The sequence below is a fragment of the Siphateles boraxobius genome, unplaced genomic scaffold, assembly GCF_051911475.1.
Source record: "Siphateles boraxobius isolate OS27281-9 unplaced genomic scaffold, OSU_SipBor_1 82, whole genome shotgun sequence".
Lineage (NCBI taxonomy): Eukaryota > Metazoa > Chordata > Actinopteri > Cypriniformes > Leuciscidae > Siphateles > Siphateles boraxobius.
Window position 1 is genome coordinate 1,025,001 of NW_027509211.1, and position 27,500 is coordinate 1,052,500.

General features: G+C 38.7%; 2 protein-coding genes and 1 long non-coding RNA gene across 3 annotated transcripts in view; all 3 read right to left on the reverse strand.

Moving 5' to 3' along the window:
• Positions 1–10,910, reverse strand: part of LOC143730851 (chloride channel protein 2-like) — a 63,251-nt gene extending 52,341 nt beyond the window's left edge. Inside the window, exons 1-6 of the mRNA XM_077221422.1 lie at positions 10,785–10,910; positions 7,776–7,872; positions 6,594–6,725; positions 6,257–6,385; positions 5,751–5,884; positions 5,354–5,431 (exon numbers count right to left, since the gene is read on the reverse strand). Coding sequence (XP_077077537.1) covers positions 5,354–5,431; positions 5,751–5,884; positions 6,257–6,385; positions 6,594–6,725; positions 7,776–7,872; positions 10,785–10,817 — 603 coding nt within the window. The 5' untranslated portion in view covers positions 10,818–10,910. The remainder of the gene's footprint in view (positions 1–5,353; positions 5,432–5,750; positions 5,885–6,256; positions 6,386–6,593; positions 6,726–7,775; positions 7,873–10,784) is intronic.
• Positions 1–27,500, reverse strand: part of LOC143730857 (uncharacterized) — a 160,113-nt gene that overhangs the window by 65,807 nt on the left and 66,806 nt on the right. The window lies entirely within an intron of this gene.
• On the reverse strand, positions 20,573–25,324 carry LOC143730832 (uncharacterized). Its single transcript, XM_077221381.1, has 4 exons — positions 25,018–25,324; positions 23,508–23,555; positions 21,591–21,800; positions 20,573–21,158 (listed from the first exon to the last, which is right to left on the reverse strand). The coding sequence occupies exons 1-4, from the start codon at positions 25,322–25,324 to the stop codon at positions 20,677–20,679; spliced, it is 1,047 nt and encodes a 348-aa protein (XP_077077496.1). The 3' UTR covers positions 20,573–20,676.

Below are 27,500 nucleotides of genomic sequence, written 5' to 3' on the forward strand. Positions count from 1 at the left end.
GCTGAACAGAGTTTTGTTCTCGGAAATAATATCTCTCCTCGATGGCTCGCACTGGCTGATACCGAACAGCGTGGACCTTCAGTCTCGAACGCAGGGCACAATATTCCCAGCCAGAGTTATGGGTTGTCCATGCTTGGCCCCGGAAGGGTACCGACTGAGGGACACTGGGTCTTCAGCTGATATGATCGAGACCTTTCTCAGTGCTGGGGCTCCCTCTACTAGAGGAGGTTATGCCAGTAAATGGGTGTCTTTGATAGGTGTTGAACACTGCACGTAAACCAGTTAACTGCCAGATTGCTTCAGTTCTGGACTTCATGCAGAAGAAACATTATCAGCAGGCATATGCCCCCCCATTCTCAGGGTTTATGTGGCCGCTGTATCAGCTTGATAGACGGGAAGCCACTTGAGGAGCATCCTCTGCTCGCCCGCTGCGGTCGTGGAGCCCGGCGGCTGAGGCCTCCCGTTAAATCCACGATCCCTTCATGGGACTCAGCTATTATCCTGGAGGGCCTGGTTGAGAACCCCTTTGAATCTTTTGAAGTCAGCGACTGATAAACTTCTGACTTTTAAGATGGGTTTCTTATGGCTATCACTTCTTTAAAAAGAATCTTTCATCCTCATCCTAGTCCTTCTCGACCGTACATCCAGTCACTCTCGAGGCTTCTGCCCTCCACCGGATCAGGAGAGGCTCAGTCCTTCAGCCTACGTTCACCGCACTAGCCAGTGGCGTAAGTCAGAGCAACTGTTTGTTTGTCATGGAGGGCGGACAATTTCACATTGGGTGAGGGATGCTATTACCCCTGCCTATAAATGGTGCGCGGTCAAGCATCGCCAGTCGGCATCAGGGCTCATTCTCCTAGTGGGTCACTTCTTCCCAAGGCTTGGCAAGGTGCCCCCTGTAGCATGTGTGTGATGTGGCGGGCTGGTCCTCTCCGTACATATTCATAAGATTTATAGTTTGGATGTTCATGCCACTCTAGGCACTCACGTCCTTGAGTCGACATCACAAGCTCAAGCCTGAGACCTTCTTGTGTTCTTGTGAGCACACACTACACAACCGTAAGGGGCCCAGACACCTCCAAGCCCGGCGGCGAGGGTATTCTCGTTCCCAATGCGCTGATCAACGCAGCATCGACTGTAGGTTTGGAAAGGGAATGTCTCGGGTTACTTGACTGTAGCCCTGTTCCCTGAATAAGCAGAACGAGATGCTGCGCTGTATTGCCGTGCTGAAGATGTCCCAGGACTGCTCTTTACACAAAAGACCTGTCGCTGCAGCTGTGGCTGATCTACTGATAGCCTCGCACGCGCTCCGCTGACGTCACCGCCCCAGGGCTATAAAATTTCCTGGTCAATTTTATTGACGTGTTGCACACATATTCACCGCTGGTCACGTTAAACACGTTCCCAATGCACTGATCGGCGCAGCATCTGCTTTTTCAGGGAACAGGATTACAGTCAAGTAACCCAAAACGTAATGAATACTTGATTGTTAACAACTGATTATGACATTTAAAAAACAAAACAAAACAAACCCAGCACAATCAAGAGCATTTTGGTTTAACTTTACTTTTTTAGCTTAGATCTGAACGTAAATGGTTGTAGTTCATGAACGCTTTGAATACAGAGCTAAGCTTAGTTTCTTTTAAAAGACTGAGATTATTCCAGAAGAGAAAGCACTTCCAAAAAATTAAAGTGTAAAAAAGTAAGTAAGTAATTTTAATTTATAAAGCACATTTACACACAGCGCAAAACTGACAAAGTGCTGTACAATGAATAACTAAAAAGACAGAAAATAAAAACACATGGAATCAATAGTCATAAGCATATAAAACATGAATAAAAATAAAACCTTCAATATCAGGGCACACAACACAGAGTTAGGGAACAAGGATGGCCATGGAATAAAAATGAGTTTTTAACCTGGATTTGAATACAGCAATGGAGGAGGCAGATCTAATATCCTGGGGGAGCTGGTTCCACAACCGTGGAGCAGCAATTGCAAAAGCTCTGTCACCCCTCTGTTTAAGCCTTGAGCGCGGCACAAGCAGGAGCCCTTTGTTTGAGGATCTCAGTGACCTTTGAACTGAGTATGGCTGTAAAAGGTGGGTCATATAGGCTGGGGCGAGCCCATTAAGTGCCTTAAAAACAAACAGTAAAACTTTAAACTGTATCCTACAAAGAACTGGGAGCCAGTGCAAGGAGGCCAGAATGAGGGTGATGTGCTCACGCCTCCTGGTGCCAGTTAAAAGACGCGCTGCTACGTTTTGTACCAACTGCAAACCTCTAAGTGATGATTGTGGGAAGCCAAAGTAGAGGGAATTACAATAATCCAGCCGTGATGTATGGATAACTTTCTCAAGATTGTCACGAGATAGGAATGACTTCAGGCGGGAAATCATTCTGAGCTGGTAAAAACTTTTCTTGACAGCAGAACTAATCTGTTTGTCAAGGCAGAGTCAAGAATGACACCCAAGTTTCTTGCATAAGGTTTGATAAATGGGGTGAAGTGATCTAAATTTTGCACCACAGTGCATCTTGCCTTGGGAGAGCCAAAAATAATGACTTCTGTCTTGTCACTATTTAACTGGAGAAAGTTGTTAGCCATCCAAGTTTTGATGTCTTCGAGACAGACCAGAAGAGATTGTATGGAGTCCCTAGATTTTAGAGGCAAGTAGAGCTGTGATTCATCCGCATAGAGGTGAAAAGAGATGTTATGCTTCCTTATGATGTTACCCAGTGGGAGCATATACAGACTAGGGATGTTAACCGATGACCGTTAGACCAATGGTTGACCGTATCAACGTTAACCCAACAAAGTTGTCGGTAGTCGTTTAAAAAAAAAAAGTGATCTCTAAATTAGGCTATTATAGACAGTGGACTAAACGCTACTTCAGTTAGCCATCTCATTCCAAGATATTTTTGTGTGACGTGAACAAATCCCTCCCACTCAATTTTTCATAACTCGCCTGTTTGTACTTAATAAACCAATAAAAACATTTGGCGCGAGGTCACAGCGTTTGGGTTTGCGCGCACAAAGTTTGCGAAAAGTAAAGGCTACAGGCTAAAACACTCGAGGCTAGAGCCAGGGCAGACGACAGGGTGAAGCGTGCAAAGAAAAGTAGTGTGTGGGACCATTTCACCAAAAAAAAATGGCACAGATGTAACACTTGTCTTTTTGAAAAATAAAAAAATAATATTAATTATACAAAAAAGGTTGTTCTGTCCGTTATTAGAAGGCACACAGTGAGTTAGACCTGCCCCGGCCGGTGAGTCTTTTACGCATTCTGAAGGTGCCTGTTTTATCCATTGGTTTTATCGTGTTGCGGTCTATTAGGCAACATTCCGCATAAGATGGGCTTAGATTTGGAAATACATTACATCTACATTTCAGTGGTAACAGATAAGGTGATGATGATGATCATCTTTCTTTATTATTGTTAGCACTGCCTCAAACTAAAGCGGCGTCTCTTCGGAGCTGTCATTTCTTAAATTAGCCACGGTTTCAAATGAGCTTCTAGCGCTAGACTAACACCTTTATTTTCAATGCAATCACCTTGTACCCAAACCCCTTCGAAACTAAGGAGCCATTTGTCCTCCGATTACATACAAGCTCCTCAGCGCCGCGTTTGCGGGACTAATGTTTCGTGCTGTAGGGGATTTAAAAAAGTGACGTGAGTGGAAGGGCGGCGCCGGGGCAGTGTGTGTGTGAGCGGGAGGCAGAGCGGCAGAGAGATGCGACAGAGGCTGCGTTTACACTTGGCATTAACATGCGACCTGTATCCGGATGTTGTCCACATACACATTGAAAAGACAAGTGTAAACACATATCTGATCGGAATGTTATCCGATCAGCGTGTCCAGGTTCGGAGGTAGTCGAGGACGCATTGTGATCGGATCTTGTAATGTAAACGCAATCCAGCCATCGTGTCTGCATTCACAGGTGGACGTAGGCTAATTTAAATCCCCGCCCAGTCTCCCCACGTGACTATCAGAAAATAATGGCCAGACGCAGTTTAGACAAGAAATTAAACTTATTTGAACCTTACAATAAACGTCAATCTTTAAAACAGTGTATTTAGACTTACATGATACTATGTGTGTCATTTTTAATTTTAATTTTGCAACATTATCTGAACGAGGCGATCGCCTGTACAATCACAGTCAGTCATGAAGAGCTGCACTCTGCTTTGCCAGAGGAATAATCGGAATCGGAATTTTTTTTATGTTTTAAATGTTGAATGTTTTTATTGTTTCAGCATGTTTATCAATCTCCCATTTCTGTCAATATAGTCATTGCACGCTATAAGCTTAAACCCAGATGATCATGTGACTTTAACATGATCAACCCAGTTATTTTTGTAAGGCTGCGTTTACACTTTGCATTAACATGCCACCTGTATCCGGATGTTGTCCACTTGCGAAATTGCAGGCGCGGCTCCAAATGGCTGTTATTTCAAATAGCGTAGCATATTTTTAACTAATCGGTTAACTGGTTTCAACCGGCTAATGAAGCTCGGTGGTCGGTCAAGAACATTTTTAGTTTTCGCCATCCCTAATACAGACTAAAAAGCATAGGACCCAAGATGGACCCCTGAGGGACCCCATATGAAACGAAGCAGAAGATGAGGAGAACTTGCCAATAGATACTGAGAAAGTCCTATCATTGAGATAGGAACGGAACCAAAGTAATGCGGTCTCCCTAATGCCCACCTGCTGATCAAGACGAGTAAGGAGGATGTTTTGATCAACGGTGTCGAAGGCGGCACTAAGTTCCAATAATATCAGGATGGCATTATCACCTGAATCTAGTGTAAGAAGAAGATCATTGGTTACTTTGAGCAGAGCTGTTTCAGTACTATGCAGTGATCTAAAACCTGATTGAAAAGGTTCTAGTATATTCTGGGTGGTTAAGAAGGGGTTATCAAAATGTAAGTGTACTGTAAACTACACTGAAATACATAACTAAATATTTGTTTTTTAATACAAAATATATTTAAAAAATAATTTGGCCTCTAAAATTGCTATATAAAATCAAAGCCACGTGACTAACCAAACTGTGTCCCAAATTTGAAGTTGATATCACAAGAATTGACTGCTTAAAAATGTTAAGTAGCTATTCTATGGTAACGCAGGGTCCAATTTCAAAGTAGTTTTAAAAGGATGAATTTGGAGTGTTTAAGCTTTCGAATGACACCTAATTTATGATCATTACTTAAAGATTTGATGTGGTAAAAAAGGGCTTTAACACCATCTTTTCACAACAATACATTTCAGAATTCAAAACAAAGCACAAAGCACAGATCTGTGTTGGGTAGATATAATGTATTGAATGCTATAATAATGTTTTAAATACCTTATAAATGCCACTGAAGAGCGACATGAATTTGCAGAGAAGAACAGCACACATACTGCCGATGTGTACGAAAGGACCCTAGAGAACACACACACACACACACACACACACACACACACACACACACACACACACACACACACACACACACACACACACACACACACACACACACACACACACACACACACAACATCACAACAAGCTCACCTGATAATAAACCCTGTAAAGCCTGACACATAAAGAAATCTAAAAATAATGCATGTTTTTTGTTGAGTATCATACCCATCATCGCCACCAGAGGGCACTCCTTCCATCTCCCGTGCTACCATTAACACCATGAGTGTGTGTGTGTGTGTGTGTGTGTGTGTGTGTGTGTGTGTGTGTGTGTGTTCACCTCTTTGCCCACAGGTAATTCACTTCCAAGCACACAGGTCAGACTGATGACTTTGGACACTAGTGTTCTGAATGTGAGATACTCCGGCAGCACGACTCCTCTCAGAGCCGTCGTCATCTCAGGAATACCTGATCCTAAAACACACACACACACACACCCACACACACACACACACACACTCACACACACACACACACACACACACACACGCACGCACGCACACACACACACACACACACACACACACACACACACACAAACACACAGACACACACACATCAGTCATTTTGAGTTTGAAGAATTATAGAAAGAGTTCATCACATGTTTCTCAGCTCAAATGTCCTCATTAATTTCCTTACACCTGTAGATCAGAGTCAAAGCTATCCGAAAAACTCGTAAATTGTTTAGCTTTAAATATAATTATGGATTGTGTGTGTGTGTGTGTGTGTGTGTGTGTGTGTGTGTGTGTGTGTGTGTGTGTGTGTGTGTGTGTGTGTGTGTCTCACCAACAGCCTGAGGCGATACAATGCTCGCGAATCCTGCCGCGAAACACATGAGGATCATGGAATAAGCGACCCATGCGAAATACTGCAGGAAAACATGACTGTCCGAGATATCGTAGATCCACCGGTGCGCTACAGAGACAGACAGAGGAATTAGATTTCTAAGCATTAAAGTTTGGGAAAGAAATGCTTTCCTTCCCTCGGGTCATTTTGATCCTAAAATCTTTAAAAATAAAAAATAAAAAAGTATAATTTTAGGGCTCCTGGTGATTTTGACCCACGAGATAAAGACTTGTTATAAAGTGCGAGGGAAGGATGAGGGTTAATGTCATACACTCACCGTCTGTTAAGAGTGTGACGAAGAGATCCATGACGAAGCTGAGCACTGCCATGATGAAGCCCAGGATCATGAGGAAGATCCAGTCCGCTCCGACCAACGTCACGAAGAGCCGCTGAAAGTGTGTGACCCACACTACAGAGAGGAAATACATTACCCATAATGCTTCAGTGCATTGAGTATTGCAGTATATAGTGAGTATATAGGGAGTACTCTGAGTACATAGTAAGTGTATATAGTGAGTACTGAGTATATAGTGACTACCGGTACTGAGTAAATAGTAAGTATATAGTGAGTACTAAGAGTATATAGTGAGTGTATATAGTGAGTGCTGAGTATATAGTGAGTACTGAGTATATAGTGAGTATATAGTGAGTACTGAGTATAGTGAGTACTGGGTATATAGTGAGTACTGACTATACAGTGTGTACTGAGTGTATAGTGAGTATATAGAGAGTACTGAGTATATAGTGAGTATATAGAGAGAACTGAGTATATAGTGAGTATGTAGAGAACTGAGTATATAGTGAGTATATAGAGAGTACTGAGTATATAGTGAGTATATAGAGAGAACAGTATATTGTGAGTATATAGAGAACTGAGTATACAGTGAGTACTGAGTATATAGTAAGCACTGAGTATACAGTGAGTACTGAGTATATAGTGAGTACTAAGTATATAGTGAGTATATAGTGAGTACTGAGTATATAGTGGGTATACAGTGAGTACTGAGTATATAGTGGGTATATAGTGAGTACTGAATATATAGTGAGTACTGAGTATATAGTGAGTATATAGTGAGTACTGAGTATATAGTGGGTATATAGTGAGTACTGAGTATATAGTGAGTACTGAGTATATAGTGGGTATATAGTGAGTACTGTGTATATAGTCGGTATATAGTGAGTACTGAGTATAAAGTGGGTATATAGTGAGTACTGAGTATATAGTGAGTACTGGGTATATAGTGTGTGTATATAGTGAGTACTCTGAGTATGTAGTGAGTGTATATAGTAAGTCCTGAGTATATAGTAAGTGTATTGAGTATATAGTAAGTACTCTTGAGTATGTAGTGAGTGTATATAGTGAGTACTAAGTATATAGTGAGTATATAGTGAGTACTGAGTATATAGTGAGTATATAGTGAGTACTGAGTATATAGTGAGTATATAGAGACTCACTGACCTCCACACTGGTGACACGGACTGAGTTCAGATAGGGATGTTCGGGGACGACGGTCTCTGTGAAGTCGGCCTGCATGGTTTGTGTGAATGCCTTGTTCCTACAGGACAGACACAGATAGAGATTCAGGGCTGTAAAAACTGTAAGTACTGAGAAACAGAACTAACATAAAATGCCTTGAAATCACCTTCTTATTTTTACTACATACTATTTTTACTAAAACCCAGACAGGGTTCGTACAGATTCTGTAAAATGCATTTCCAGCACTTTTCAAGCACTACTTTTTGGGAGTAGTTTTTCAAGGACTACAATCAGCACTTATCAAACAATATCTTTGTTTTCAATATCTTATATTTTTTTATTTTTTTATTATTTTGTTTTTATTATGCAAAAAAAAATTTTTTTCATTTTGCGTGAAAAGATTGTATGTTTTTTTTTATTATTATTATTAACAGTTCAAGCACTTTTCAAGTACCTCTTAAAAAAATTCTGTTTTCAAGGTTTTTCCAGGACTTAAATTTCAGAAAATCAAATTCAAGCACTTTAAGCACTGTAACCCTGGGCAGATGTAAAACTGTGAAAGGATTATTGATTCTGATTTCAAAAGTATCCACATTTAAGTATTTAATATTAGAAAAATTACACAATTTCTAAACTTTTTCTAAACACACACATTGATTTTTGAAAACAGGAGGCATTTTTTGTGTATTTTTGATGCAAAAACTCTGCAGATAAACCTGTCAAAAATAAACCTGTCTTTGTTCTGACAATGTTAAACTCTCAGACACTGCAGATGCTAATGTAGTGATAGATGTTTGATAAATGTGATAAATGTGATAAATGTGATAAATGTAGATGTTAGTCCAGGTTACGTAACCTACGTACACGTGCTTGAGTCTGTACGCTAACAGCGTAACGCGCGCGCGGGAAACGCATCACGTCATCACGGCTGTGCTGAGGAGAGTCTGTCATTAAATAAAGTAAGTTTGTATATTATATTTAAGTTGTTATTTTGCGGATTAATCTTTCATATTGATGCATTCAGTTAAAATAATGAAATACACGAGACAGGGCTGAGTGATATGACGATATGTGGCGACGATGTAAATTGTGGATTCATAGTTTGTGTCGCCGTATTTCCACACAGTAATGTTTGCGGGACTGCTTAAAGTTATTGACATGCTAAAGCGATAAAAAAAAAGGTTTAATGAGAAAATAAGTGGTGGTGTGTGTGCGCTATTATTAAAAACCCAATAAACCGCAAAAGAGACCTAACAGCTTTAAGGTTAGTTAGGCTAACTATTCAATTTTGCTACATAACGTTACTTGAAATTGGTATAGATAATTATGATTTCTTTTTATTTGCTGTTGTTATAGTAACACCATTATTTCCAGTAAAAATTAAATGTTTTGATATAAAATTTCTCATCATATTTTGTCATATTGCCAACCCCTATTGTTTGTTTTGCTAATTGAAAATACTAGCCTAGTCCAGTCTAGGTTTTAAATGTTTATATTTGCTATTATTAACGTTAGGGTTTGATATTATTGCACTACTCATAGTCTGTGGCTGTGAGAGCATGGCTAAATTATAAAAATGTGTCTTATTTTACATACAAACACATTTATGTGATTATTGATGCACATTAATGTTATTCATCATTGACCATCTGGATTTATTTCAGAAACTTATAACAGATGTGTGCCAATAATAGCACAGATGTTGTATCTCTGTCGTGGTTATTATTAATATGACCCATGTTACATTAGTGATAAAACATATAATAGCTTTGACTATTACATTTATTTCTAGAAATAAAGCCAGCGTCTGTAACGTCTTTGCAAATGCTTTTGACCATTGTGTTGCTCTCTTGTGTATTTATTTAATGTTGGTGTTTTAAACACACTTCTGGAGTTGGCAATAGCAGTTTCTGCGGATGCAGGGCTATTTATCACCGTCTCTTCTTCATTTATAATATTATTCTCTATATGAACTCATTAAACCAGCTTCTCTGTCACCTTCTTTACTCTTAAAATATCCTTCATTTCATCAGTGATAATGCAGCATTTCATCACCTTGTCATCTCATTATGATTTAATATGTCATAATTTTGACTTTTTATCTAATAAATAAATATGACTTGGTATATCAAAATTTCGAAATATTTATGTCATTTTTTTTAAGTCATGATTTTGAAATTTCATGTAATAATAAATGTGACAGTATGTCATAATTTCAACTTTTTTGACTTTTTAATGTCATAATTATGATTTTTTTTGTCAACTTGGTAAGGCATTTCAAATTTTCATGTAAGAAATGTGACTTAGTATGTCATAATTTCGACTTTAAAAGTCAGAATTTTGACTTAATCTAAGAAATATGACTTGTAATAATTTCAACAAGTCATAATGTTGACTTTTGAAGTCAACTTAGTGTCATAATTTTGACTTTTTATGTTATTATGACTTGTCAGAATTTTGACTTTTAAATGTCATCATTGTTTTTTAGTCATCATTTTAATTTAGTCAAGATTTAGATCTTTCATAATTATGGATTAGTATGTCATAATTTAGAATTTTTTTATTTACTAGTATGCAATATTTGTGACAGTATTTAAACATTTTAATGTCATAATTTTTTGTCAACTTAGTATGTCATAATTTCGACTTTAAACTCATAAATATGACTTAGTACTGTCATAATTTCGATTTACCAAAGCATGATTCATGAAATGGCCTTCCATACAGAGGAGTCTGTCAATATAAAGTTAGTTCATGATATTTATTTTGTTTTATTGCATATTAATCTTTCATATGCATTCAGTGAATATTATTAAATACATGTAATACAGTTTCTGTTGCTGCAATGCTATTTATCACCATCTCTTCTTCATTTTCACATCTCTTGATAACACTTGTACTCAGCTAAACCAGTAGACAGGTGGTGTAGTTACAACATCTACCAGCAGGGGCTAATGGGGCAAAACACAGAAAGATCGAAGAAACACTCACCAAATGACTCTGGTCTTTACCATCCACAGCCATGATGGAGATCTCTCACACACACTTCAATATACTGCTGGTCGCCTCACACACTCTCAGCACGCAACGCAAACGTGCGTCGGTCAGTGGCGTGACAAGAGTCGGAGAGCTTTTATATGTGAAAGAAGTTTGTGTTGTGCTAAATATAAGAGAAGCTCCGCCCACTGCGTATGAACACGAGTACATGAGTTCTCAGAAAGGAGAGCAGGGATCAATCATGAAAACAATTCTTCAAAACATTTCAGTTTTAATGTTATGATTGGCTATATTTATGTCCTAAAATTCACCTCATGAATGTGTGAATCTTCAAATAGAAATGAGCTGAAATATTCAGTTCATGTCTAAACTTTTGCTACATACCAAGTTTTCACAATATAAAGATGTAAATTAAATAATTTTTCATGCTCTCATTTTCCAGCTCATATAGTGCCGGAAGATTCAAACCTGTCCTTTTCCATGAAATACAAATCCACCCAGAATGAAATTGTTAAAGGGGTGATGAACTGAGAAATCAAATTTTCCTTGAGCTTTTGACATACAGGAGGTCTTCATACTATAACAATATCCGGTAAGTTTCAGAACTGAAAAATTCCTTGTTAGTCCAATAAAAGTTTTTATTGACACCAGGCTCAGCGAACGACAGGTTTATCAAAGTGGGGATCTATGCCGTCAAAGAGGATAAAACCCTCCTCTGCAAAAGAAGATCAAGCCTACTTCAACACGGCCTGTTTAGCCCCGCGATACATGCTATAACATAGGCCTACGACGAGGTAATTTTGCTAAACTGGACCGAGCTACCAAGCAATAAACATTTACAAAATATTGTGCAGTACCTGGTTGTGGAAGAAGACAGTCGCTGCATAAGCTTCCTTCGGATTCCAATATTAGGAATGGGTGGATAAGCTTTATTAAATCAACAGAAAATCAGTCACAATTTCCAACACAGGCTCTGCAAACAGACTTTTACGACACGGATCTGCCAGCAACGCCACAAACATGTAAGTAACCATGTTTATTTTAAAGGTGCCATGTGTCAGAATTGAGTTAAAAATATACAAAAAATGAGTTACACGGATCAAAAGAATGAGAAGAAATAAGGGCGATGATGTCATTAAAAAAACGAAAAGTTATAGTGCTGCAGAGATATCAACCTGAATTAGCATGCTAAATTACTAGCCCCGGCCCGACAGGTGTCGTAATACCAGTTTCGGCCATGGGAGGCGGTATGCGGGCATCACCAGCCAAACTGCAATACACGAATAAGTCGCACGGCTTGTGGACGTACTTGAACCTGATGTCAATCGTGTGGAAAGTACAGCCCACTACTACAGTTCAGTTCAGGGAAGAGAGCGGAAGAATGGCTGAAGGCCTTCGCAAGAGACCCTTCCCACAACCACCCGCTGCAGGGAATAAACCGCGCTCGGAATCACAAATAAAATCGGATAAAAAAAGGAGCAGAACCAGAGTTAACATTGGCACTGCTTTCCATCGTTGGAGACAACTAATGGAAATGAAAGAAATGAGGTTTGACTCCGAACTTGCAACATTTCTTTTGGATTGGTAAGTAAGATGCTGTTAGTATTTCGCTAGAAGTTTGTTTTATATGTTTGTTTAGTTTTTTCGGGAAGTTATAACATAGAAATGTATCGAAGGCTGTTTGATGTAAGTTCTAAAGTTAGCGATGGCTACATTGAAAGGTGTAATGAGAACTACGTGAGCTATATTATGTTTACTAAATTGCTTTCCTGAGGTAAATCTGACATATTTGTTCTCCAGCTATGTTATTGACCTCTGCACGCTGATAAAAAAAATGATTGGTCGGTATTATGTATGAAGATAAATTGTAGCATACTGTATCTTTCAACAGTGTTCGTGTGTTTTTACTATTAGCTAGTAGAGATGATCGGTTCACGTGCGCTAGGGATCTGTCGTGTAACATTTACAAGCGCCAAAACGGTATTTTTTGTTGAATTGCGTAATAACATTGACAGAATCGGTGACGGTGAATTCGTGAGAGTTGGCAGCTCTGAATGGCGCTAGCTTGGTCAACATCAGTGAATGCTGTCTGTCAAATTAATGTAATTCAAACTAACAATAAAAATGTAACATGAACAAAACGAATATGAACATTCACTGGTAAAGGTGAAGGGGAGTAGCTTGAAGATGTCATTTAAAAATCACTTGACATCAACCAACGTTCCTCTGGAGTCAAAACGTCCTCTATTAGGAGTTGGCTCGGCTTCGGCTTTGGCTCTAGAGTCGTTGTGGAGGTAGGGGCGGAGCATAGAGACTATGCCGTTTCTCATTTGTTACTCTAGAGTAGATCAATTCACTTTCTGGAGGTAGACTGCCCCCATCTGGTATGGAATGTGGAGTATGAATTGATTTTTTTTGCGGATGTTACACAAGGCACCTTTAATGCCTGATCTGTGAGCAGTGATTTCTGATGTGTAATTATTCAAGTTCAGTATTATCTTTCTCTCAAAATCATTCAATACTGTTTATGCATCAGTGACTAAACGATCAACTTCACATCGTTTCTATTAAGATGAAATAATATTAAAACTGTGATAAAGTTATAGAAAGAAAGCGACCAAAGAACGTTCCCTTTCCAATCGCCCAAGCTGTCAGTCAATCAATCACACAGCGTGCAAATCTCGTTATGAAATCAATGACGCTGTTACACTGCACAACGAAGCTCTACCTGTATTTACGTCGTGTTTGCATTATTATTTGGTGAAAAAGCATTCGTGAGTGTGCAAAAACTGCGTTGCAATAATGAGATCTTTATTCACGCGATCACCAGACTGTATGTCATCTGCAACCTTTCATGTGATGGAATAGATTTAAATATAATGCTTTAGACAATACATTTAAAGATTTGTTAATCTTCTCGATAGCTGTAATAGTAAAAACGTAGTAGTTTCCGGGAGTTTCACATGTACCACTAGCTATTTTATATGCAAACATGTCAGCCAATCACAGCAGTGGGCGTTTACACTGAAGTCTCACATCAGACACGCCCCTTCAAACAGAGCGTTCAAATCAGAGGCTAAAATCAGGCTAGGAAAAATGCCTTTTATTTCTTAATTATGACAATGTTTGGTGTAAAAACCATACTAACATTATAAGGGCACCCCAGGCAACATTATAAAATAATAAAATAATCCAGTTCATGACCCCTTGTTAAAGCACAAATGAGTTCATGAGACTTTGCTGACCCATTAAGTGCATAAACACTTTGTGGAGGAAACACACTTGTATAGCCCCGTCCAGAGAGCGCACTGTTTTAGCAAATCACTGTTTATTGACAGATTAAACACGAACAGAACTTTATTTATATACAGATTTTTAGCTGAAGGTGGAAGTTGTGTGGACGTTCAACAGTCTGTGGGAGTGAAGTACAGCTCAGCAAAACCAATCAAACCGCACTGTTTACAGTTTTTGGAAGTGGAAAAGAACAAGTCATTGTATAATTTACAGTGAAAAAAAAGTAAAGTGACATTCCCACAATTCCCTGCGTGACACTTCACATTTGATGTATTTTTGTTGAAATTACTGTTTCTTCATAGTTTTTTTCTAATCAGTTATGTGCATATAGGATTTTATGTTACATCTAATGTTGTTAAATTAATGTTTATTGCATTTTTTAAATTTCATGTGTGTTACCATGATGGTGTTTAGTGTGTGTGTGAATGAAACATCAATGACAAGAACACATGCATGTGACTTTAATCTTGGCTGTGATTGCTGGAAAACTAGACACCATTATCGTTGATTACTTAGTATAAGTACAAGTATAAGTTAGTTAAGAGTCATAGTGATTATACAGTATATACAGGTGGCTTACAGTATATATTGATTTTATTATTTCAAAGAATGACTTGCTTTTGGGGTTTTTGTGGAAAAACAGAAACATTTCTGAGTTTCATCTACAGTAATCTTGGCAGAATGCTGCTTTATCACTGTTATTACTTTTGGGTTTTAATTTAGCTCATGTTGTTATTATAAAAACACACACACATCAGCTGTTTTCCAGGGATGCAAACTCAAAAAGAACAGAAAAGAAATAAACAATCACGGCTGTTTCAGGCGTATGCTGTTTCTTTTAAAGTGGGGCAATTGACATTGAGATGAACAGGATTGTTACCAAATAATATCCCTCCTTTTTGATGCAAAGATGTTCAAAAGTATTGGTTAAGAACAAACGATTGATAAAGGATCCAATGGTTTAGCCAGGACTGTTTCAAGCCACCCAAACTTGTGTTAGTGGTGTAAGTAATCAACCTCAACTCTACTACAATATATTGCACTATGGGAATTAAAAGGACAGGCTTTAAGGTAGCCAATGATGTGCTGTTTTTAAGTCACATGACCGTACACCTGTTGAAGTGCTCCACAAATTGCTCTATTTCTAAACATCTCTTCTCAAGGGGGATTTTTTTTTCAGAGTCTTTGATAGGTAAATTACATATTTTTATTCACAAAGCAACTTTGTCTAACATAGTTTTACTGTAAATTGAAAAAATATCAATGTTACTTTCCATATGGCAACGCTGTACCGCAGTGGAATCGCAGTAATGTATTTCCCCATTGGGATGTTTCAACAATATGATTGCAACAATTGAAGTGTTTATTGTAGTATATTTGTATTCATGTATAAATAACAGATTGATTAGAAAATGAATAAAGCAATATTTTTGGGAAAGGTCATTAGGAAGAGTGTGGAGTTATGAGTTAGCCAAATTATTGGGATTAAATGATAGGGATCTACATCATGTTTTGTTTGGTTTGGGTTCCTTGCCACTGTCGCCTTTTTTCGCCTTTATTCGCCATTGGCTTTTGGCTTGATTAGTTGGGGACATTTAACATTTAATTTCGAATTTAACAATACTATTACAACTTTACTTTCCTGTTATCTCGGTAAAGCTGCTTTGAATCAATTTGTATTGTAAAAAGCGCTATAAATAAAGGTGACTTGACTTATTGCTGTGAACACAAGAGGGCGCTTCCCAAACACTCCTGATCAAAACAAGTCTCTGTTTGCCAGTGTCTTATAGTGTCTTATAAGTGCTAAACACCTACCAAATATCAAATACATGGACTAATACCAGTCAAAAGTTTTGGATTGGTAAGATTTTTTTAATGTTTTGAAAAGAAGTCTCTTCTGGTACGGCTGCATTTATTTGATTAAAAATAGAAAGAAGAAAACAGTAATATTGTTAAATATTATTTCAATGTAAATCACTGTTTTCTATGTGAATATATAATAAAGTGTTATTTATTCCTGTGATCAAAGCTGTATTTTCAGCATCATTACTCCAGTCTTCAGTGTCACATGATCCTTCAGATATCACTATAATATGATGATTTGATGCTCAAGAAACATTTATGATTATTATCAGTGTTGAAAACTGTTATTTACTGGCCTGTTGTTCATCTACCGAAAAAACCCAATGGCTTTAGTGTTATATAAGGGAAGATGAACAACAGACGGGAACAGTGAATGGAAAATACTGAGGTTTAAAATGCTCTAAACATTGATTAGCTGGTTTTATCCGAAGGCTGGTGGAAAATAAGCGTTAGTTTCTTTCATGTTCCCTTGAGTTTTCTCCGCTTGACACCGAAGACACAAAAATGAAGTCAGACAACTGGAACGAGGTTGTGAAAACCGATCCAATCTGGTTCCTCGATGAGAAACATTCAGAGACGGGCCAATGACCGGCGTATTAATCAGAGGGAAAACAAAAGTGGGAACAGAAGGATGATGAGTAAAAACCTCCAGAATGAAATTTAGCACAATCTGAGCCGACTGACCAGTGACGACTTTCCTCATGGAATTATTAGGTTCAACACCCTCAAAAGTGCTTCTGGAAAGAGGACTGGTGTATTTCTGAAGGCCAAAACCCACTAACGAGGTGCATTTGAGGTTAAATGAAATAAGATCTAAAGATATTTTAAAAGCTTTTACTTTTCCTGAAAAAGGCAGTTGCTCAGGTGCTCTACTGTTTTTTCCTGTCTTTTCTTCTTCTTAACAGGTTAAATGGTCCTTTTTCATTCATTGGCTTTTGGCTTGCTTAGTTGGGGACATTTAATTTTATATTTAACAATAGTATTACAACATTATTTTCCTGTTATCTCTGTAAAGCTGTTTTGAAACAATCTGTGTTGCAAAAAGAACATAAAACTTTTTTCACTTCAGCAATAATCTGCCAATAAAAACTAAAATATTCATTTCATTGAAATTCAAAAAAATTATGACATTTTAGAGTGACACATGAAAAGCAGCAGATTAAAGTGTTCAGGGTTATGTTTACATTTATTCATTTATCTGACGCTTTTCTCCAAAGCGACTTACAATTGCTATATATGTCAGAGGTCGCACGCCTCTGGAGCAACTAGGGGTTAAGTGTCTTGCTCAGGGACACATTGGTGTCTCACAGTGGATTCGAACCCGGGTCTCTCACACCAAAGGCATGTGTCTTATCCACTGCGCCATCACCAACCCCTTCTCCTAAAATCTCCTGATAGCTAGCTGCATTGACCCTGCCCTTGATAAAACACAGTGGACCAACACCAGCAGCTGACATGGCACCCCAGACCATCACTGACTGTGGGTACTTGACACTGGACTTCAGGCATTTTGGCATTTCCTTCTCCCCAGTCTTCCTCCAGACTCTGGCACCTTGATTTCCGAATGACATGCAAAATTTGCTTTCATCCGAAAAAAGTACTTTGGACCACTGAGCAACAGTCCAGTGCAGCTTCTCTGTAGCCCAGGTCAGGCGCTTCTGCCGCTGTTTCTGGTTCAAAAGTGTCTTGACCTGGGGAATGCGGCACCTGTAGCCCATTTCCTGCACACGCCTGTGCACGGTGGCTCTGGATGTTTCTACTCCAGACTCAGTCCACTGCTTCCGCAGGTCCCCCAAGGTCTGGAATCGGTCCTTCTCCACAATCTTCCTCAGGGTCCGGTCACCTCTTCTCGTTGTGCAGCGTTTTTTGCCACACTTTTCCTTCCCACAGACTTCCCACTGAGGTGCCTTGATACAGCACTCTGGGAACAGCCTATTTGTTCCGTCACACACTGGACAGCACTGGTCTTCAGGCTGGAGTGTGTGAGGACACGACAGCGCAGGACAGATCACCGTCTTCTTCTGCAGAGAACACACACATGATCAGATACACTCACTGCTGAACAACACACACATGATCAGATACACTCACTGCTGAACAACACACACATGATCAGATACACTCAATGCTGAACAACACACACATGATCAGATACACTCACTGCTGAACAACACACACATGATCAGATACACTCACTGCTGAACAACACACACATGATCAGATACACTCACTGCTGAACAACACACACATGATCAGATACACTTACTGCTGAACAACACACACATGATCAGATACACTCACTGCTGAACAACACACACATGATCAGATACACTCACTGCTTAACAACACACACATGATCAGATACACTCACTGCTGAACAACACACACATGATCAGATACACTTACTGCTGAACAACACACACATAATCAGATACACTCACTGCTGAACAACACACACATGATCAGATACACTCACTGCTTAACAACACACACATGATCAGATACACTCACTGCTGAACAACACACACATGATCAGATACACTCACTGCTGAATGTTTAATCGTTCTCTGATTGTTACTTTAGAATGTTCTCTGAACGTTACTTTAGAATGTTCTCTTATTGTTACTTTAGAATGTTCTCTGAACGTTACTTTAGAATGTTCTCTTATTGTTACTTTTGAACGTTCTCTGAATGTTACTTTTGAATGTTCTCTGAATGTTACTTTAGAATGTTCTCTGAACGTTACTTTAGAATGTTCTCTGAACGTTACTTTAGAATGTTCTCTGAACGTTACTTTAGAATGTTCTCTGAACGTTACTTTAGAATGTTCTCTTATTGTTACTTTTGAACGTTCTCTGAATGTTACTTTTGAATGTTCTCTGAATGTTACTTTAGAATGTTCTCTGAACGTTACTTTAGAGTGTTCTCTGAACGTTACTTTAGAATGTTCTCTGAACGTTACTTTAGAATGTTCTCTGAACGTTACTTTAGAATGTTCTCTGAACGTTACTTTAGAATGTTCTCTTATTGTTACTTTTGAACGTTCTCTGAATGTTACTTTTGAATGTTCTCTGAATGTTACTTTAGAATGTTCTCTGAACGTTACTTTAGAATGTTCTCTGAACGTTACTTTAGAATGTTCTCTGAATGTTACTTTTGAATGTTCTCTGAATGTTACTTTAGAATGTTCTCTGAACGTTACTTTAGAATATTCTCTGAACGTTACTTTAGAATGTTCTCTGAATGTTCTGAAACAAGTAGTAACATTTATAAGACATCAGACTAATGTCCAACTGAAACTATGAACTGGGAATTACTGATTAATGAATTTACTGTCCCGGCCAAAGTACGAACTGAGGGAGTGTGAGAAAAGAGAAAAAGGAAGGATGTGCGATTGAAGATAAACTAATTAAATATATAGAATAAAATATAAAAATAAAATCCAGTTCAAAACAGTAACATTAACTATAATACATCAATGATTTGAGACACATTTGAGACATTATTGAGATCTCTTCTGAAATGTTTGTCAGAGTCGTGATTTGCAGATATTTGACCGCTGAATGCCGCCATTGACCAACCACAATAAAGCAATGAAATAATTGTATTATTTACACATTTCAGGGACCTGACTTTTTTTTACTGTTTTATATACAAAAAAATAAAATAAAAAATGACAGGCAGTTTAATGGTGATCGTGATTAATATATACACTGCCGTTGAAAAGTTTTGGATCGGTAAGATTTTTAATGTTAATAAAAGAAGTCTCTTCTAAAAATACAACAAAAACAGTGATATTGTTAAATATTATGACAATTTAAAATAACTGTTTTCTATTTTAATATATTTTAAAATGTAATTTATTCCTGTGTTTCCAGTCTTCAGTGTCACATGATCCTTCAGAAATCAGTATAATATGATGATTTAAAGCTCAAGAAACATTTATGATTATTATCAATGTTGAAAACAGTGTACAATTTTTTCCAGGATTCTTTGATGAAAAGAAAGTTAAAAAAACAGCATTTATTTGAAATAGAATCTTTTGTAACATTATAAATGTCTTCATGTCAATTTTTATCAATTTAATTCATCCTTGATAAATAAAAGTTAAATTAAATTCTTTAATTTCTTTCCCCGCAAAAATAAAACTTCTTACTGACCCCGAACTTTTGAACGGTGCTGTTTAATGTTACAAAAGATTATATTTCAGCTAAATGCTGTTCTTTTGAACTTTCTATTCATCAAAGAATCCTGAAATAAAAATGTAAATAACTGTTTTCAACACTGATAATAATCATAAATGTTTCTTGAGCATCAGATCATCATATTATACTGATTTCTGAAGGATCATGTGACACTGAAGACTGGAGTAATGATGCTGAAAATTCAGCTTTGATCACAGGAATAAATTACACTTTACTGTATATTCACATAGAAAACAGCTGATTTACATTCTAATAATATTAGACAATATTACTGTTTTTTTGTGTGTGTATTTTTAATCAAATAAATGCACCCTTGGTGAGACTTCTTTTTAAAAAACGATCTTACCAGTCCAAATTGTTTGACTGTTAGTGTATATCAGTATTTATTCAGCATGTATAGTGTTTCAGTCCAGATGTGTGTTCAATTCTCAATCATCACTCAAAAGGAGCACAATCTCTCCCACTGAATATAAATACATCATTCCCCAGCAGAAGCTAAACGTCAATAAATGTTGTTGATGTTGTTATTCAGTACTGGTATTGTGTTCAGACAGTGACCCGACGCTGGAAACGAGACCCGAGTCTGAGTCCGACACGGTCGACATCTCCTCGAACTTCTGAACCACGGCCCTGACGGACCCGAACGACAGGCCCCGCCTCCAGCGCCCAGACTCCGCCCCTCCTGGACCTCGATAGGTGGAGCTGGGGCTGAGAAACACGTGATTGGGTGGCGGCAGGCCGGGGCGGAGCTTGAGTCTTCCCTGGCCCAATTGGAGAGCAGGACGGAGAGGAACGCTAAAGTGGGAGGGGACAGCGGCAAGAAACTCTTGAGTGACAGGATTGTGGAAGGTGATTGAAGCTCCGCCCACATTGAGAAACACGCCCACTGTCTTCAGCTGAGGAGGAATATAGGGGAGGAGCTCACGCCGTCCATCAAAAACCGCGTGAAACACTAGGCCACGCCTCTCCAACCACCAGCCACGCCCATCACGTGATGATATCACACCTGAGGAAAGAACCAATCACACTTATATGAATCATAACAGCAAAACCCCAAACCCTAAAATTATACTTCTTTTTTTTGTCCTGAAAGAGTATTTTATTTTGATAATATCTTTTCTATTTTTGAATGCAATTTTTTGGCAGTTTTTTTATATTATTTACCTTTAAATACTAAATACTGGATTTAATCAATAAATAATAGATAAATAAATAGTAATTTTAGCACATTCCCCATATTCTTTCAACTTAAATTCTAAAAAACCTTTTAATTCATTTTAATGGATCCCTCTCTGATGAACACTACATTGAAAAAAAATTTAACAAAAAAAATCCAGGTCAAAATGACCCGAGGGAAGGATGAGTAGAAGATTAAGGCCTACATTTGTTTTATGTAGCAAAATATCTCTGCATACATGAGCAGCGTCTCCTCTCTTACCGATCCTATAGAGGGCGCTGTTGCAGACGTCGATCTCCCAGTAATACTGTCCTCTGGAGACGCTCACGCTCCCGCACACCTGAGGCAGTGGAGGCGGTTCGTTCCGCTCATCCTCACAGCACACCTGACCCGTGATGCTTACGGAGAGGGCGGATCCTGAAAGGCGAAGCGGCGAATCAGAGCGCGACGAATCCAGAGCGAACACCAGACCTGCAGACGTCATTTACACAGATATATGAAAGAAAAGACTGTGGAAGTGCATTTACACGTCCACACAGGAAAAATAATCATGCTTTTATAAATCATAATTATAGCATAAAATGTCAAAATTCTGATTTAATAGGTCATATTTATGACATAGGTTAAAATTATAACTTAAAAAGTTTTAATTAATTATAGCAAAATGTTAAGAGAAAACTTTCTTTTATCTTAGTATATCATAATTCTGATTTAGTATGTGATAATTTTGACTTTGCGCCCCCTGTAGGCCATGATCAGCGACTAATCGACGTCAAGCTTAAAGAAGTGTGCAGTATGTAGTGTGTAGTATGCAGTGTATAGTGTGCAAAAAGCAGTGTGATTGTGCAGTGTATAGTGTGCACTATGCAGTGTGTATTGTGCAGTGTGTAGTAGAGATGCGCGGTTGGCGGTTATAGCCGCGGACTCCGCGGATAAACCGCGGATCGGGCGGATGACGTGACGAAAAAAAATATTTTAATTAAATTCGGGCGGATGGCGGGCGGTTTCTAGTCTCGCGGCTGTCATCAGCAGCGCCTTGTATCAGTGGAAAATTGGTCAAAAACGTTGGTGCGGATGGATGGCGGACGGATGATGAGTTTTGTGATGCGGTTGCGGATGAAATAATAGCCCATCCGCGCATCTCTAGTGTGCCGGGTTTACTGTGTATATTGTGCAGTAAGCGGTGTAATATACAGTTGTGCAATGTCCAGTATGCAGTGTTTAGTGTCCAGTATGCAGTGTGTAGTGTTTAGTGTGTAGTGTGCAGTATGGAGTGTGTAGTGTCCAGTGTGTAGGGTGCAGTGTGTAGTGTCCAGTATGCAGTGTATATTGTACAGTGTGCAGTATGCAGTGTGTAGTGTGCAGTGTCCAGTATGCAGTGTGTAGTGTGCAGTATGCAGTGTGTATGTGTAGTGTGCAGTGTGTATGTGCAGCGTTTAGTGTGCAGTGTGTAGTGTGCAGTGTGCAGTGTGTAGTGTCCAGTGTGTAGTGTGCAGTATGCAGTGTGTATGTGCAGCGTTTAGTGTGCAGTATGCAGTATGCAGTGTGTAGTGTGCAGTGTGTATGTGCAGTGTGTAGTATGTAGTATGCAGTGTGTAGTATGCAGTGTGTAGTGTCCAGTGTGTAGTGTGCAGTATGCAGTGTCTGTGTGTATATGCAGTGTGTATGTGTAGTGTGCAGTATGTATGTGTGTATGTGCAGTGTGTATGTGCAGCGTTTAGTGTGCAGTATGCAGTGTGTAGTGTGCAGTGTGTATGTGCAGTGTGTAGTATGTAGTATGCAGTGTGTAGTGTGCAGTATGCAGTGTGTATGTGTAGTGTGCAGTATGTATGTGTGTATGTGCAGTGTGTAGTGTCCAGTATGCAGTGTGTAGTGTGCAGTGTGTATGTGCAGTAGTGTGCAGTGTGTAGTGTGCAGTATGCAGTGTGTATGTGCAGTGTGTAGTGTGCAGTGTGTATGTGCAGTGTGTAGTGTGCAGTATGCAGTGTGTATGTGCAGTGTGTAGTGTGCAGTGTGTAGTATGCAGTGTGCAGTGTGTAGTGTGCAGTGTGTATGTGCAGTGTGTAGTGTGTAGTGTGCAGTATGCAGTGTGTATGTGCAGTGTGTAGTGTGCAGTGTGTAGTATGCAGTGTGTAGTGGGCAGTATGCAGTGTGTAGTGGGCAGTATGAACAGCCCACCTATAACTGAGCTCTCCATTTCCTCTTCAGAAAGATCTACACTGCCATCTAAAGGACAGAGACGGCAATGACACAGAAAACAATAAGAGAAAGAACAAAATGAATAAATAAACTGATTCAAAGTACTAAATGTCTTGTCCAAAATGCAATATAGTGCAGGTTACTATGGTGAGATCCGTTTGACTGTCAAACGTCATTTTTATTTTAAAATATCAAATTAATGACAGTAACAGGACTGAGCTCTCAATATCCGAGAGTGTCTTTACTCACCTATTGTTTGTTTATTGCATGCATTATGGACAGGAGTTATGAACTTATTTACTTCCATACTAGTTATATGGAACATTAGGCCATGACAATCTGCCTGTTCTCTGTAAAACTGTAACAACTGTAGAAGTGTATAGCAAATTAAAAGTGATGTTAATTCTATGCAAATAAGACATAAAAAAGTAAGGAGCATATGTATACAAATAAAAAACAGATGCATAAACAAGCAATGGTAAGCATGTCGATGCTCATATGTCGCCGCTTTTAGCTCAATAACACACAAAATAACCTTTATAAATGTCTATGTTGCTTAGTTGTTGTCCTAGTCCTTAAATTGCATTTGAATGTTTTCCTCTGCAAATAACAAATACACCATCTATGACTGAGTTCTGCAGCTGGGCTAGAATCTGTGCTCCCTACTGCTCTGGGATACTAACAGGACTGATGATCTGATGCTAATATGCTCATTTCTAGCTAACAGGTCAAGGTCAGAAAGGCACATGTATGTAATCTGAAAGGCTAATTCTTCTAGATATTGGTAATATTAGGATTAATAAATAATTTTTTATATGTGCACTTTAAAAAATGGTAACAGGACTGATGTTGTATGCCGACCCCTCTCTAACAACCATGATAAAACATGAAAAATAGGACAATTAAGAAGAGAGAAACTCATCCTTGCTTACACTGTGGGATATCCACTTCATCTAAATGATGTCACTTCCTTGAAACGATGTCACTTCTGGTTTGTACCATTATTTTATAGGGTTTTTTTGGTGATAGTAACAGGACTGATATGAAATTAGGCGACAATGATAAAAATGACTTATATTTATAAGAAAATATATCTATTTATGTCAAAACCATTGCTTAACAATGAGATTACACTTAAGACAATTTAAAACTGTGAAAATTGTATAATTATACCAACATTTTACAAATGAGAAGTCCTGTTGAAAAAGAACAACCATAGCGAGGGACAGGCTAAAATCCTCACCCATAGCATATATAATGTGATTTTAATTATTTAAAATGATATTTTATTGGCTTTTACTTGGTCTTATATTGATGCATATGATCCATAGTAACATTACGTTTTTTTAGAACTGATTATTTGTTAGGGACGCAAAAGGCACCGATTTCACGGAATCACCATGATGATATTGTCCATGTCTTGAGAATAATGTACGTAGCTTCAGTTTTCATACTGGAAATAGAAGGAAATAGTATGCAGGACACTCACCTGTCTCCTCACTCGCTTTAGGGTCAGGGGTCACTGTGGGGTCAAAGGGCAGGCAGGTCAAAGCAGACGACCAATCAAAGCAGGGCAGCTCGACACTGTGACGACAGTTCGGACACAGAACGGCACAGATTGGACGAGAGGCGGAGGCCACGCCCCTGATCACGCCCCCGCCCCGCACAGGCCCCGCCCCCTCGGCCAGGCAGCGCGCGCATAGTGTGTGAGAACAGGGCAGAATCAACGCGACGTCAAACACGCGACGACACGACGCACAGCAACGCGAAGCGTCATCTCCGCAAACACAGGCCATCAGAGAACAAGACTAACACTGAACCCACCAGATCCAGATCCGGCTGTCATCTCCAGATGATGAGAGATAAAACACGACATCTGCACGCGCTGCTGCTCCTGCTTTCATATGAGAGAGAGAGAGAGAGAGACGCTTTCCTTTATCAGCCTCTCCATTGCTTGTGGTCGCCATGGTGACCAGCCCTGCACCCCATAAACACACAGACAGAGACACTCTAAAAGAGAGAGATTCACATTTATTACACAGCATGGTAATTATTGCTTTGAAACACATTATTCTGAATCTGATATGCAACCCGTTGTGAGTCTGAATTTGCCTCATAAATCATTGCACTAGAATAAACACTGATGATGATGACGAGCGGATCATGCGTTCATTAAAGAGAAGAGAATATTAATGCATAAGAAAAAAACAAAAACAATGAATGCATATGAAATAAACACAGGAAAGCATGAATAAAACACTTCATGAACCTGATGCGCTTTCATGTGATTTACGATCTGCGCATGCGCTCCATTCAGCGCTCAGAATATAAGCTGACGCACGCGGACAGACGGACATGCGCACACACACACACACACACACACACTGCGCGGGTAAGACAAGCACACATGTTATCACAGAAACACTCCATAACAGATTTGCGCAAAACGTTTGCGATTTTTTCTAAATGTCGACAAAAAACTATTGCGAAATAACGGCGTTTACATTAACCGATGTTATGTGACTAAAACGTCATTTTTTTTCCTTTCGCGATAATCATTCCAAAAATCACGGCGACGGATGTTGGTTTATAATATAATATATAACTTATTTATTTATATAGTTTACGTAACTTATATCTCAGCCACTGCACTGGCCATTATTATTATTAAGGATATGTGTGTGTGCGAGTGAGTGTGTGTGTGTGTGTGTGTTTGTGTGTGTGTGTGTGTGTGTGTGTGTGTGTGTGTGTGTGTGCGAGTGAGTGTGTGTGTGTGTGTGTGTGTGTGTGTTTGTGTGTGTGTGTGTGTGTGTGTGTGTGTGTGTGTGTGTGTGTGTGTGTGTGTGTGTGTGTGTGTGTGTGTGTGTGTGTGTGTGGTTTCTCGCCACACACACTGGGTGTTTCTCCCTCATTTCTGGTTCAGGTCGTGATTGTGGCATTTCTTTGAGGTTTAGAATCCAGTATTCCTGTAATTCTTTTTACTTTTATGAATTTATTCTCTCCAAACACAACGCGGCTTCTACGTCATGACTGTAAATGCGCAAAAACTGTTTTCCATCGCAGTTTTGCGAAATATTTATTTTTCGAACGGCCTGAAAAACCTCCTCATGCGAGCGTAAAAACTTGTTAGCGATAAAGGGGAGTTTTTGCGAAATTGACGAGTTTCCATTGGCCGTATTTTCATTTCGCAATTTCAATTTGAATGGCGATGGAAACGCGCTACTGATGATTATCTTTCAGGATTTTGAGTTAAACGCTCGTTCGAAACGGAACTGATATTAACTAACAATGCATTATGCACTCCTATTAACAAATTAGTAAACTTAATAGCGCTCAGTTGAATGTGGAAGTTATTAGCTAATCAATAACTACTTTTTTTCATACCTCACTAAGAACTATATAGGCTACAGGTTCATAATATTAATAATGCATAATGTATAATATAAGGTAATGGTAACCCATTATAATGACTCAAGTGTTACTACATCCTTCTAAAGAACTTTTACTTTTACATTTGGATCAGTATTTTAACGTGAAAAACATGATAACTCCCTAATATTGACTGAATCATTGTAAGCTTTTGAGGTTTTTGTAAGATTTTGAATAGTAATAATTCACTACATCTTTCTAAAGGAACTACTAATATTTCGGATCAGTAAAGTAAAGTATTAACACACTAATGACTAAAGTGATATCAAATACATCGGAAGGAATTACTATTCAAAATCTTACAAAAATCTTAAAATCTCACAATGACTTTAGTCCACATTAGTAGTTATCATGTTTCTGTTTGAATTAAGGTTATTTTTCTTTCCCCATTGGCTATTTTTAAAGCTGCAGTTTGTAACTTTTGTGGGTTAAAAATGATCCACAATAAATGTGTGAGCGAGTTCATAAGCAGCCGGTGTTGAAGACCGTATCTCGACTCTAAACGCTCAGCTTTAATAAAGTCTGTAACTCCAGCGGGACTGG

Bases quoted from the DNA above. Each gene is read 5' to 3' on its own strand.
- LOC143730832 (XM_077221381.1), bottom strand. From the start codon at position 25,324: ATGGCCTGTGTTTGCGGAGATGACGCTTCGCGTTGCTGTGCGTCGTGT. The intron at 23,556-25,017 runs GTGAGTGTCCTG...TCTGTCCTTTAG, and splicing joins TAAAGCGAGTGAGGAGACAG to ATGGCAGTGTAGATCTTTCT. The intron at 21,801-23,507 runs GTGGGCTGTTCA...TGACGTCTGCAG, and splicing joins AATGGAGAGCTCAGTTATAG to GTCTGGTGTTCGCTCTGGAT.